Below are 13,216 nucleotides of genomic sequence, written 5' to 3' on the forward strand. Positions count from 1 at the left end.
GCAAGCTGGGGAATTACTGCAGCGTTACCCTTGTAAGTTATATGTTACACTTATTTCAATATCCTGCCCATTGGTCATAGCTGGAAAGGAAACAGTTTTCCCGTTGTGTGAATTATGCTCAAATGCAGAAAAAGAAATTTCACATTCCACACCTAGAAAGGTCTCTCAGTGGACTGATTGGCAGTTATAAATACGGCCACAGGGATGTGAGAAGTCAAGGCTTGCATCACTCCATACCCCAGGTGGGCGGCTGAGCCTGGTACCCACTGTCAAACCCACTGTGTTGCAGGGAGTGAAGTTTCACATCATGGCCAGCAAGGCTAGCAGAACACAGAGCCTGACTAGAACCTGGCTGGCTTTCCTTTACACTTTTTTGAAGTTCAGTGTCTGGCAAAACTCACCTTCACGACATCTATCGTGAGTAGCTACACTTAAGTCAACAACAGAACACTGCGAACACAAACTACGGCTGCCCAGCTCAGACCAGCCGGACAGGAAGGGCCAAGGAGCCAGACCCAGCTCAAAGGATAATAACTGCCTCTTGTATAAAGGGAAAGATGGCTACAGAAAGACTGGGAACAAGAGTTCTGTCAAGAACTCTAGGAGGGCTGGTTTTGGGGTGGTTTGACTTACTGGAGCAGAGCATTCGCTAAGTGACGAGCTGGACAGCAGTAAACAGGCTGGGAGGGATAGGTTGGTTTGAGATAGAAGGCACCAACTCATGCTTTACAGTGTTTAAGGGCTGGTAGGACAACTTTAGCTGGCTTGTGCTTTAGTGGCAAATTTCTCTGTAGTGAGTTCTGTCATTGCTTCTTAGTTGAGTGGCACCCATTTCAGCTTTGAAAAGAGTAACTCCTCCTGAGCTCTGTACTCACCTTGTCTATTTGCCAACTTAAAGCAATTTAATCAAAACCAAAAGCATGTGTCCACCATATTTATTTTGATAAAAATATGTTGCTAAAATTCCGCACAAGTGTGCTGGTTTGGGCTGGGATAGAGTTAATTTTCTTCACAGTAGCTGGTACGGGGCTGTGCTTTGGATCTGTGCTGAGAGCAGCGCTGATAACGCGGGGCTGTTCTCGTTCCTGCCGAGCAGGGCTTGCGCAGCCCCAAGGGCTTTTCTGCCTCTCACCCCCACCAGCGAGCGGGCTGGGGGGGCACACGGGGCTGGGAGGGGGCACAGCCGGGACAGCTGACCCCAGCTGACCGGAGGGACATTCCATCCCACATGGCATCATGCTCAGCATGTAAAGCTGGGGGAAGAAGGAGGAAGGGGGGGACATTCAGAGTGATGGCGTTTGTCTGCTCAAGTAACTGTTACACGTGATGGAACCCAGCTTTCCTGGGGATGGCTGAGCACCTGCCTGCTGATGGAAAGTAATGAATGAATTCCTTGATTTGCTTTGCTTGTGTGGCTTTTGCTGTACTTATTAAACTGTCTTTTTCTCAGCCCATGAGTGTCTGATTTTTACTCTTTTGATTCTCTCCCCCATCCCACTGGTGGGTGGGGAGGAAGTGAGCCAGTGGCTGTGTGGTGCTTACTTCCCAGCTGGGGTTAAACTACAACAATAAGCCATAGTGAAATGAGTATGCCTTGACTACAAAGTATGTTTTAATCTATATGAATCTGAGCATTCAGGACTCTTTCTGATGCTTCCTACTGTTTTACAGTTATGATTGCTATTGCTGACTTCCTTTATACAAAAGCCAATAAGTCAAAATATCAAATAGTTAAATTTTGCACCCATAAGATAAAGAGAAGAAAAGGGTGAGCTTGTAATTAATCAGAATTTTCTTAAAGATTTTGCCTGATGCACAAAAGAGCTAAGTGCTGTCATGTCACACATGCAGACATTTGTCAGGAGAAAACAAAGAAAATAAATACTCCTTTTGTTAAGACCACACAACGTTAGCTTGTTCTTATTTCCATTTATTCATTAAAATGAGGCCAAAGACGTGGTCTCTTGTGCAACTCAACAACTGTTTCAGTGCTGTCTTAAAAAGCATTGTGACTTGGTTCAAAAAGATGTATGACATTTTTCGTGTCAATGTTCAAAAGGCTACAACTCAGCACTTTCACACACTTTACCATTGGAAAACCTCTGCATTACGACACCACAGATTTTTAAAGCACTGGGACATTTTCAGAGATAAAGGGTAGCTAAGTGTCTGACTGATGACCACTCTACAGGGTTGCCTGCAGAGGTGGCTAATCCTGGCATCCTTTTACCTCCTGCAATGCTACTTAAATTTATAGCAATGTGAAGGGTAGACTTCGTTGTGTTTTGCACATGGCATGAACATACTGGTACATTTTCACCTCGTTCACTTCTATATGTAATGAGATCTTTAACTGATAAAACAGGGATTTGTGTATTCCCTTTCCCTCTATCTACCTCTCCTCTCTAGCTTCTGTAGGAAAATGTGTGAGAACCAAGAGTTACTTTCCAAAGCATGCATTTTTAGTTCCTCAGATTTATCTTGTCAAAGTCAGCAACATTTGATAGAGAACTCTGTACATTGATGGCAATCAGAAACATTGCTCTGTCTTTAATGAAAGATCATGGCACTTAGTTTTCCACTTCACATTTGTTTTCTCTTGCAGACTGGTCTTTGAAAGAGCCTGAACTATGTGAAGTATCTACCAGCAGCCAGTTTACAATTCAAGGTTTAGCTTTCGTAAACACCAAGCCCTCCTTTTAGCAGCTTGCCCACTTGAGAGGGCGGTATGGCGGGGGTGAAGTACTTTTAGGATCTCTTCAGTGTAGCCATGGGAACACAAGGAAGTTTCAGCATACGTGACAGCTGAATCCACACATTATTGTGAAAATAGTACAACTAGCTCTGGGCAGCAAGGGACAGCCCTGCATCTGATCTCTGCTGTGCAGGAGCAAGCAGAAATCTTCCCCAGAGGCAGTGCAGTGGCATGAGCTGGCAAAACCCCGCTGCAGAAATGGAGACCCACCCCGTCATCTGCCATGTTTATCCTCATTTTCCTCCACAACTGCAGCCCCAAGACACAGACTGAGGAAATCCCATGTTACATCTATTCCAAGTGAAGGGGCTTGAGCTGCTCAGTCAGCTCTTTGTGGACCTCTCCACGGGGCACAGATCTTCATGATCTGCATGCTCTGAATTCCATATCTTCCACCTTTATTCTACCAGTATTCCTCCCCACTGCCACCTAACCTGCTCCAAGTGTGCCTGCATTTTAGGAGCCCCCACTGCCCACATTAACTGGAATATAAATAATTTTGGAGTATATTTTCAGAGGTAATGTCCTCTTAAGTGTGCCAGTTAAATGGAGTCCAATTATTAATAAAACTTCATTTATAATTTTAAGGACTTACCTATGAACATGGGTAGAAGTTTTAAATTTTTATAGCCTCAGTAGCTTTTGTGGCTAGCTAAAACTTTACTCAGCACATATGTGACAAACTCTAGTAAACTGTTTGACATAGTACCTAAAAAATTTTTGTTTTTAACACATAGTCCCGTATCTTACCAATAGCACACACAGTTCAGCAACTTATAAGTAAAAAAGAGCCAATGTGGAATTTTTACCAAATAAAAGTATTCCTAGAGATGCTATGTCTAGGTCTTACAATGATTCATTCACCAATCTTAAGCAGCACTGAAATGAAATACCAAGAAAAATGGTAAATAAATAAATTCCAACCAGGCTTGGATTTTTCTATGAAAACTATGTTCCAGACATGTACTGATATGGGGTTTAGTGCAAAAATGTACAACCTGAATTATATGAAAAGCCAGAGCTAACTCTTACACTGTTCCCTGGCCTTTAAAAACATGACTAGGAGTCACTTCTTGACAGTCCTGTTTACAAATGAAAATTCTGCTAACAGTAAGGTTCAACATTACCTGGCTGACAAACATGAGAAGAAAGTTGGCCATTAGCTTGCTTATCTTTGGACAGCATCACGGGTCTCAGCTGATGTGACAGTATCATTTCATTCAATTTTTGCTGCAGTGCTAAGTAGTCTTCAGATAATTTTGATATCTAAAAAATATAACACAGGGGTTTACATAATTACAGAAGTATACATGTTCCAAAGTAATCGAAGGTCAAATAGTGGACTAGAGAATGAATTCAAAAGGTATTGCTCCACTGACTGCAGTGTAGACCCCTACCACATTTACCTCCCCATCTCCCTTAAAACAGAAGGAAAAAAAAGGGGGGGGTGGGGCGGGGGAGGAAGAAGGAAAAAAAACCACACACCAGAAAGTCCACACTGCAGCTCAGCCCTGGAGCTGCTTCATATTGGTTCACATGTGAGCAGACGGTACCTTGCTGATGCAAAATAGCTTCTACAGCTGTAGGCACACTTCTCTGCACATGTGTGAGTCTCTGACATTGACACAGCAACTTCTAGTTTTATTTACAGAGATATTTCATGAGGTTACTGAATTAAGGGTCTTGCCTGGCAAATGCACATTTCAACAAAGGCAAAGCTTCTGCATTTAACATAAACTAGGTTAAGACAACATAATTTTTGCCACTGCTCTTTGTCTTTCCCTCCTTCCTGAAAAGGGTATTTTCTCTTGCAGCCCAAAATGTGCATTTTTATAGAACACCCATTCCAAAATCTCAGTCTTGGAGAGTAAAACCTTGGTGCCACTGAAGCCAGTGAAGTAACTTTGCCATCCCGTCACTGCTCAGAATATTATGCTCAACATATGTGGCTTACAAGCTTCTTACCTGCCGTGAAAAGGCTGCCAAATCACAAGCCTCTTTCTCTGAGTTTCCCTTCAGTGTCTTAGAGACTTCAGCTTCTGTACTGGTGCTTTCCCTATCTTTTCTTATTTGAGGATCATTATTCTGAACGCATACTGCTTCTGTTGGCTCCTTTATAGTTTTCTCTTGACTTTTGCAAGGCAGTTTCCCTTCTTTTCTGAGTTGTCCCCTCCTTCTGTAACATCTGTAACTGCTCTGTATAACCACTGCTGCCTTCTCTTTGTCTTCTGAACCTTGTTTTTCTGCTTCAACTTGCTTCCGTGAGCCTCTTAGTGACACCCTTCTTATAATTCCTTTACCTCCTCTAGGCATCACTGCTTCATGTTTCAGGTGGTTTCTTTCCACATCCCTTTCAGTCCTGGGCTGGACAACAGCAGATTCGTGATTCTGCCCATCTGCACCGAGTGTCTCTGGATTACCTTGCTCTTGCTGGGGCTTAGGTTCAGCTGTGACTTTGACTGAAGATTTGCTCAAAAACTCTTCCAAAGAGGTCTGTTCTTCACCTTCACCAAAACTTTCTGCTACAGGGTTCTGCTTCACAGAAGCTCCCTCTCCTTCAGCAGATGTCCTCTGTTGCTCCCATACATTCCCTGTGTCACTGTACCCTGAGCACTCATTGTCAGTAACAGCATCAGCTTCATCTTCAGTCTCCTCATTTGCTACTTCTTCCAGTGTATCATTTTGAGCTGGCTGCAGTTGCGCCTCAAGGAATTCCACAGCAGATAATTCTTCCTCTGCTATTTTTTCACACTGTTCCTTTATTTTTACATGGACTCTGTAGCTTCTGTAATGGCTCTGAACAATGACAGCTGCTTCGTCTTCATTTTTAGGAAGGGCACTCTTCACTCCAGCTGGACTCCCCTCATAATCTTGAAGTTCTTCATCCTTTTCCTTTTCGCTAATGGATGCTGCATTTTCAGTTTGTTCCTTACTAAGTAATTCCCTGAATGGAACAGAGTTTTGGGCAAAAATTATAGCTGAAGGAGATGAAGGATAGCAACAACTTTATAACTACCTTTGGTGAGTTTGTGTACTAAATGGCAATTAGATACATTGCAACATGGGAAAGATTTCGTGGGATTAAAGAAAACAAAACAATTTCTGTCTTTCTGATTATTATCATTATTTCTTAAAGTGAAAAGGAACATAATTTAAACTCTTCACAGAAAATTGCTAGGGGGAAAATTTAGGGTGCATGAGGGCTGATAAAGTAGTAAAGAATTAATTTAAATGCTAACAAAAAAAGAAGGCAGAAACACTTTAGCACCTCAAATATGTATAAATGCACAAAATCCTAAATGCATTCATGAAAGTAAACTGTCTCAAGACATACTAGGAATGAAAAAAAGAATGATGCTGGGCATACGTCCAGGTCACATTGAAAAGGCCTATTCCCTAAACTGTCTTTGTTACTATGAATAAAATTTCAGTGCCAGGTGAAATCTACCACCCTCTTCTTTCCCTCCGAAAGACTCTGCACTCCTTCACAGCTGTTTTCCACCTCTCTGGACTAGTCTCCACCTACCTAAATGCTATCACTGAAAAAACAACGGCGATGAGCAAAGTGCTACTAGCTCCATTTCAGAGACTGGGACTGCACATTGCAGAGAGATTTAGGATGTGATTCGCCTCACCTAATTTCTAGCTGTTTGATTTGAGCAAGACATCCAGGTTCCCGCTGTTATCACCTATGCTTGTCTGAAACAGTGACTTGAGAACAGATCCTTGCACATGGCTATTTCTCACCCTTGCCTGAGCATTTTTTTTATGATGAGCTAGTTCTAGAAAAAGACTCGTCTACAGATCACATTAACATTACAGGTAAGCACAATATTGTTGATCTTTCCCCTAAATATGCCTTTATTCTCTGGTCTTAAAAGTATGAGAAGATTGGCTACTGACATTAAAAATCTCCACATAAATGTACATTACCTTTGCATACATGTCTAGATTAATCCTAATTCACTTAACTTTTATCTTTTACCACTGTTCTTCAGTGACACATTTCAGTGACATAAGAGATAGAAAATACTACTACCTGCTCCTTTTGAAGATCATCCTCTCCTTATATCCCCTGTAGTGAGACTGAATTGTTATGGCTGCTTTGTTTCTGGTCTCAGTTAGTTCTTTTCTCTTCTTCCTGAGTAAGTACCCTCTGGCAACTGACACAAATTGTAATACAAAACAAGCTTAGGCAACAAGCAATGGGTGTCCCACACATTTCAGAGAGTCAAATGATAACAGCATTAAACAACAAATAAGGAAATATGGACAGGGGTGGTTATTATGATTACATTTCATCTGGAATTATTCTGTCCCACAAAATTTTTTTTGAGATTTAAGAAAGCTGTACCCATTCTACATGAGGATACATACAAGCTTTTTCTTTGTATTTTATTTGACTTAAGAAAATACAGGAAGATGCAGAATGAAGCAGAAGCATAGTGCTATATAAATGCCTCTGGAACACAGTGCTCGCAGCTTCATGTACCTGCTCTGCCTGATTCAGGCAATTATTTGACTCAGTCTTTCATTTCCCTGGGAAATGCCTGATTATAAGGCTACAGAGATTACCAGGCTCTCTTCTGGCACACGCATGGAATTAGCTGAACATTCAATAGATAGAGAAAACTGGAAAATTTGATAGCTCAGCAGTTAGAGAATACTTAGCTCATGCTCCTTTTTGCAAAGACTCATCAGTCAGAATGAAAAAGCTCAGCATGAAAGATAGCTGGGTGCAAGGGTACTTGCTACTTGTGCTTTGTGGGAGGTAAAAGTTCAAGTTTCTGGTGTGAACAAGGATGAATAAGGACTTGGGTCTTCTGTAAGATGTGTAGGCACTGACTAGTGACTCGGGGCTTGATACAGCTGCTGGCATCTAGGTATCTACTGCCATAGCAGAGGCATCTACGTAGAGCTGGCAGAAAAAGTAAGACAGACAGGACTTTCTAGAGAGAGAAAGCTGGGTATAACACATGAAATAAAGCTGTGGAAGCCAGCAAGATAACCTAGGGCATCTCAGATGACACTAGATACCAATATGGGGGCAAATGAGCTGTGCATTTGGTGGTTTTGAATAAAATAAATCAAACTATAGGCTCTGCTGACTGTAAGAGTTGTTTAGACACTTAGGTCAGTTGTAGACATCTACACTGAAGTGTCTTAATCAGAAATTGAATTGCATTCAGAAATGTTGCTTCAAAAATTCCTGAACTTGCAAATAATTTCCTAATGGGAACTGGCACAGTCTCCACAGTGCTTGATTTGGACAAGTCTGCAGTTCCAGGAATTCAGCACAAATCTGCTAATCCCTGGCAAATTAAAAAGAGCATAGCATTCTGTTAAACTCTTAATTCCAAATGCAGTGCCGTGACTTGGGCGGTTTAGGTGATTTAAGGATTCAGGTGATTTAAATACCCTGAGGAGATGGTAGATATGGGAGCTCTTACTCCAGCTCTGCTGACAGTGGTTTGTATCAGAGGGAAAGGGTCAAGCTCACTTAAGAATGGGAAGGGAGCACAAGCAGTTTGTTCTAACACATTCATATAACTTGGTGCTAGGGTTTCTTTGCTTTAGTATACTCCTCATAATTTAGACAGCTTGGGATCCACTAGATGCAGTGGTTCTGTGTAAGAAGCACTATATAAAAGGGACATAAATGACATCTTGATAATTAGATGCAAGGTAAAGGAACCCAAATACTTACTAGGAGTAGTACAACTGGTTTTTATACTGTAGTCTGACAGGGCCTTAGGAAAGTGCAAATTGTAAAGTACTTGGAACACTTCTAGAGTTTCTTGGACTTCTGAGCCAATCCTCATTTCATTTGCATACAAAAGCTACTCAACAGGAGTTATTTTGAAATAAATCAAGTTACAATGTCAATGGACATGCCAATATAAGCTAATTCTGGGCTTTTTAGACTTATTCTGGACCACCTCTGAAGCTTCCCGAGAACTCAGTTAGGAGATAGTAACTGTCTAAGCTTTGTTTTCAAACTGAAAGAGGAATTTTGTATTGCTATAGAAATACACGGCAGGAGTGGGGTGGGAACCTGAGAGAGCTAAGTATAAATGGGCTTCTATTTTGTTCTGGCTTCTTGTAAACCGAAAGAAGTTGAAATGAAACTGCACACAGGACAAAGTGGACAAGAAGAAACATTGGGGAAATCAACAAATAAAGCAAAGTGGTAAATTCATACTTTTGCATTTGCTCAAAATCCTGATATAATTGACAACTTTCAGAGGTGTCATTATTTTTGGCATGTCACTGGATTTTATTCTGGTTTTCATTTGTTTTCTACACTGATGAAGTTCTGCATCCAACTGCAGAACACGCTCATCAGTACACACTAACATTGGCTCAGTGCAATTAACTGATGCCATCAGACAATGATTAAAACCAGCATTGGTGTTGGTATACACTCGTGAACGCATATCTGAGGTAGTTTAAATCTAGATTAGCCTGGGTACTGGCAGCACTACCTTATACTTGGGGTTGCTGCCTTTGCAATTACTGAAAGTGCTGCACAGATTTGTGCCAGCTGTTTTCAGACCTGTGCTTCTCTAGTTGTACTGCTGCTGCTTTCAGAGCTGCCCACACTACATCTGGCTTGGGGACATCTCTGCAGGCACAGGGGAGACAGAAATATAGGGAGGAAAAAGGGTTGTCACATAATATACATCTGGGCCCAAGGTGATAATTGGTGCAGAAAAGAAGAAATATTTTGCTAGGCTGGATTGAGTGATGGCAAAAACCATGAGTGAAATTACAGGTTGTAGTCTTGTCAAACATAACTATTACTGATATGTAACAAATCCTATTCCTAATAGAGCAGCACGCACACACATTATACGCAGTGTCATATGGGGCTTCAACAACAACGGCTGTAACACTTATATTGGACAAGGAGTGAAAAGGCTTTGCTATGGCATTTAACCAGCCCCCTTCACAGCTGTGCAAAGTACTTCTATGCCACTTTGAGCTACAGGTAATGCAATACACCGACCCATTTCAACCACTGCATATAGATACATAATAGATAAATTATACCTCAGAATATGTAAATGAGCATAGTCAATCAGTGTAGCTAGGTAATAGCAAAGAATCTGGATTAACATATTGTGTATGAATAGCACATTTGAAAGCCATGAAAGCAAACAGTCCTTACTTGCTTGAAATCTAGTAATATATTCTTCCACTTTTTTATTACGTTTTGCGTTTGTGTATTCTTTACGAGCAACAAACCCCCTGTAAGCTGAAAAGAGATGTCAAAAATGAAATAATCCATTAGTTACACAAAAGGCTGTAAGAATAAAAAAAGTCTGGAAAGAATTACAGACCTCCATTGAAATATTCATAAATATTTTGCAGGCTTTATCTTTCAAAAAGAAAAAGCAAACAAGCACAAGTAAATCTACATAAAACCTACAACTTCCGGTGAGTAAAGATATTGTGAAAGAAATGAATACAAAACATAAGAGAATCAGAATGTAAAATAAGATTAAGTTTGAATTGTATTAAAAATTTCAGTTGATGTCTCCATCAACAGTAATTGGTCTTATTACCCAGGACAGTTAATACATTTTATTTTCATTATTATATTATCTAACTTGTCAGTGCATGTCAGAATATTATTAATAACGGTATCATCTGTGCAATCATGTCCTTCCATTGTTAAAATTGCCTTTTAAATGTAACATTGATAAACATAACTTCAGTAAAGAGATTGTCATAACTGGTTAAAAGAAATTTTTCTTCATAAGAACAGTTATCACCAAGTAGAAGTTATTTTGTCATATGCAACAGCGGGAAAACAGCAAAATCCACACCCAGCATGCACATCCATCAACTGTACACATGCATTAGCTTTAAGCAAAATGTTAAATGTTTTAAAGCTATTACCTGACTGTATTTTAATAGCACTTTGTTCCCTTTGCTCCTTTATCTTTTTGTATCTTCTTGAACCCAGCCACCCTCTGACACAAGCTTGAATCAAAATAATCATGTCAACTGTCTCCTTCCGCATTAAATTTAGCTGCTCCACATGATAGTATTTGAGGAATACCTTAAAAAGAGGATGCAGACATGCAAAAGTTTTAGTTACCCTCCCAGGCCTTGTATTCACTCAATTCATTTAACATCAACAAGAGTTACACGTTGCTTTCAAATGATGAACAGACTCTTCAGCTGTAGTACCTAAAGGGTCATTCTTATAAAATATAGCATTTTCACTGTTTGGGGTATTAGTTTACCTTACTCTCCCCTTCAACATCTTTTGTCAGTCCCTGTTTATTCGTGCTTTCATGGGAGGATGTTTTAAAGTGCAAAAATTCAGTCTGTGACTGTAAATCTGTTTGCAAAACTATGAGGCTGACAGTTTTGCTAACCTCGCAAATCTGATGTGTGTTACATAAATGTGATGAAATCTGGAACCTTCAACCTCTCTGCTTCCCAATTTAAATCTAAGGCATTGTTTATTTACTGAATTGTTTTTATCAAGTGTGAAGCTGATATAACCCCTGAAAAACTAGTCCAGCACAAGGGATACAAATACCTTCCTGGTGTATAAAATAAAATGTGTAGAAAGAGCTTGTGCAATTACATTAATTATTCTTATTTTGCAGAATTCCCCTGATCTTTGATCACTAATTGGTACAGATACAGGTTAACCCTAATTAAAGTAAATGTAAGCTACAGATATGTGAGCTTCAGGCTGTTATTTGGAAAACACCACCAACAAAGAAGTAGTGTGCTGAAGAAGGGAAACAGCCATTGAAGCCACAAAGAAAGGAGCAGGACCAGGCATAGGCCGGGTAGTTTCTCCTTTCTGAACCCCTCCATCCCTACTGTGCGTATGTGATAACAGTACCTCGCTCACACCCTCCATCTCAAGGGGAATAAAGCCCAAAGATAAAAACTACCTATCGGCTAAGGGGGAGCACCCACCTGATGTTGTAACACCTCCATGCTGTGTCTAAACTGATAAAAAAGGCTTGCCTGTCAAAGTTATCCATACAAACTGCCTTCATGACTGTACAGGTATAAAATCTTAACTCAGAAAGTGCTCTGTGAAGCTCCCTCTCAGCTGGCCCGAGACCCCTTATCATTGTCACAGAGCACTTCTCCTCCGAGCAGGTCGTGTGTCTATTTACTTTGTCCACTTACTATAATGGGTCGATCAACTTTGTAGTCTATTTCTTTACCTTTCTGTGTGTTGTTTATTATAATACTATCATAGGTGATCAACATATGATCACTACTTCCATTATATCAACAGGGATAGTGGTTTGCTTGTGAGCAGCGATTTATGGTGTTTTATTAATCACATTAATCACACGGTGAGTCCTAGTGTTTGGTTGCACAGCCCAGGTCTATAGCTGGTAAGTGGATTCCCCAGCCTGGGTAGCAGGTGGGAAGCCTGTTGAGTCACAACAAGATCTCACATCTCCAGATACGCTTCCTTTGGCTGCATGTTGTCTATTAGCCTCACTAAGACAGCAGAGGGAAATAAAGGTTGAGGAGGAGGTAACTTCATGGCTTCTGTCCCACCTATCCAGGAAGATGTCTCAGAAGAACAGTTTTCTTCTACACTGAGGTGATTTCAAATAGGTTGGGATCCATATCTCTCTCTCTCCATCTCCTTCCTGGGCACTTCTGTTACGTTAACAAAGAGATGTGGTGCAGTACTTGTCTGACGCTGCTTTTCTCTGGCAGACCTCCTGAGATCTGTTAACTGGGGGAGGGTGTGTGAGTGGTGTGTCCCTCTGTGGCACACCGGGAAGACTACTGAACTAGAACCAAAAACAAGAGTATGGGAACAGGCATGTGTTCCTTTTACAATAATGGCTTCTCCCTACTTCACATATATGGGACCATCAGCTCCCTCTTCCCCCAGTGCTCAGCAAAGTGCCACAGAGGCCTCAGGCTGGAAAGCCAAGCCATTTCCCTTTCCCTTTGTGAGTCTGATTGCTTTTGGGAAGCAGTATAACTTATTTTCCTTAAGAAAGCTTGGACTAAGCTCACTGGGATCCTTACGACTACATTTTTTGGAAGAAAATGCAAGCAGTGTCGTTGTCATGTTCTGCTTTGCACTGTGGCCTCACTAAAGCTGATCACAATTTTAACACTTTGCAGGGTCAGGATTTCAGCCAGATACCAGTACCCAGCAAACGGTGGGTTTTTTTTAAACCAATTTAGAATGAGAGGTACCCCAACCAAATGGGTGAGAAAACAAACTGCTTAATAAGTTAACATTGACATACTGCAATAATGCAGATACAGTATATTAAAGAATTACTTTAGTTTTTCCAAGAACCCAGTTGTCAAGGCGGGCTTTTTCCAAGATGGCAGCACAGGTTTCTGGGCTGACTGGAGGATCATCATTTGTTTTGTAACAGATGAGGTAATACCTAAAGACAAATATATGATTCGTTATTCCATTAATAGCAAGCAATAGAT

The 13,216-nt window shown here is 40.8% G+C and overlaps 1 protein-coding gene across 10 annotated transcripts in view; it reads right to left on the reverse strand.

Annotated features, from left to right (window-relative positions):
* MYO3A (myosin IIIA) overlaps positions 1–13,216 on the reverse strand; it is a 145,008-nt gene that overhangs the window by 16,309 nt on the left and 115,483 nt on the right. For all 10 annotated transcript variants that reach the window (XM_080386051.1, XM_080386050.1, XM_080386049.1 and 7 more), the window contains 6 exons: positions 13,056–13,167; positions 10,661–10,823; positions 9,927–10,013; positions 6,795–6,918; positions 4,721–5,699; positions 3,883–4,021 (listed from right to left, as the gene is read on the reverse strand). In XM_080386051.1, the coding sequence (XP_080242177.1) occupies positions 3,883–4,021; positions 4,721–5,699; positions 6,795–6,918; positions 9,927–10,013; positions 10,661–10,823; positions 13,056–13,167 (1,604 nt within the window). The remainder of the gene's footprint in view (positions 1–3,882; positions 4,022–4,720; positions 5,700–6,794; positions 6,919–9,926; positions 10,014–10,660; positions 10,824–13,055; positions 13,168–13,216) is intronic.

The sequence above is a fragment of the Falco punctatus genome (assembly GCF_963210335.1).
Source record: "Falco punctatus genome assembly, chromosome: 4".
Lineage (NCBI taxonomy): Eukaryota > Metazoa > Chordata > Aves > Falconiformes > Falconidae > Falco > Falco punctatus.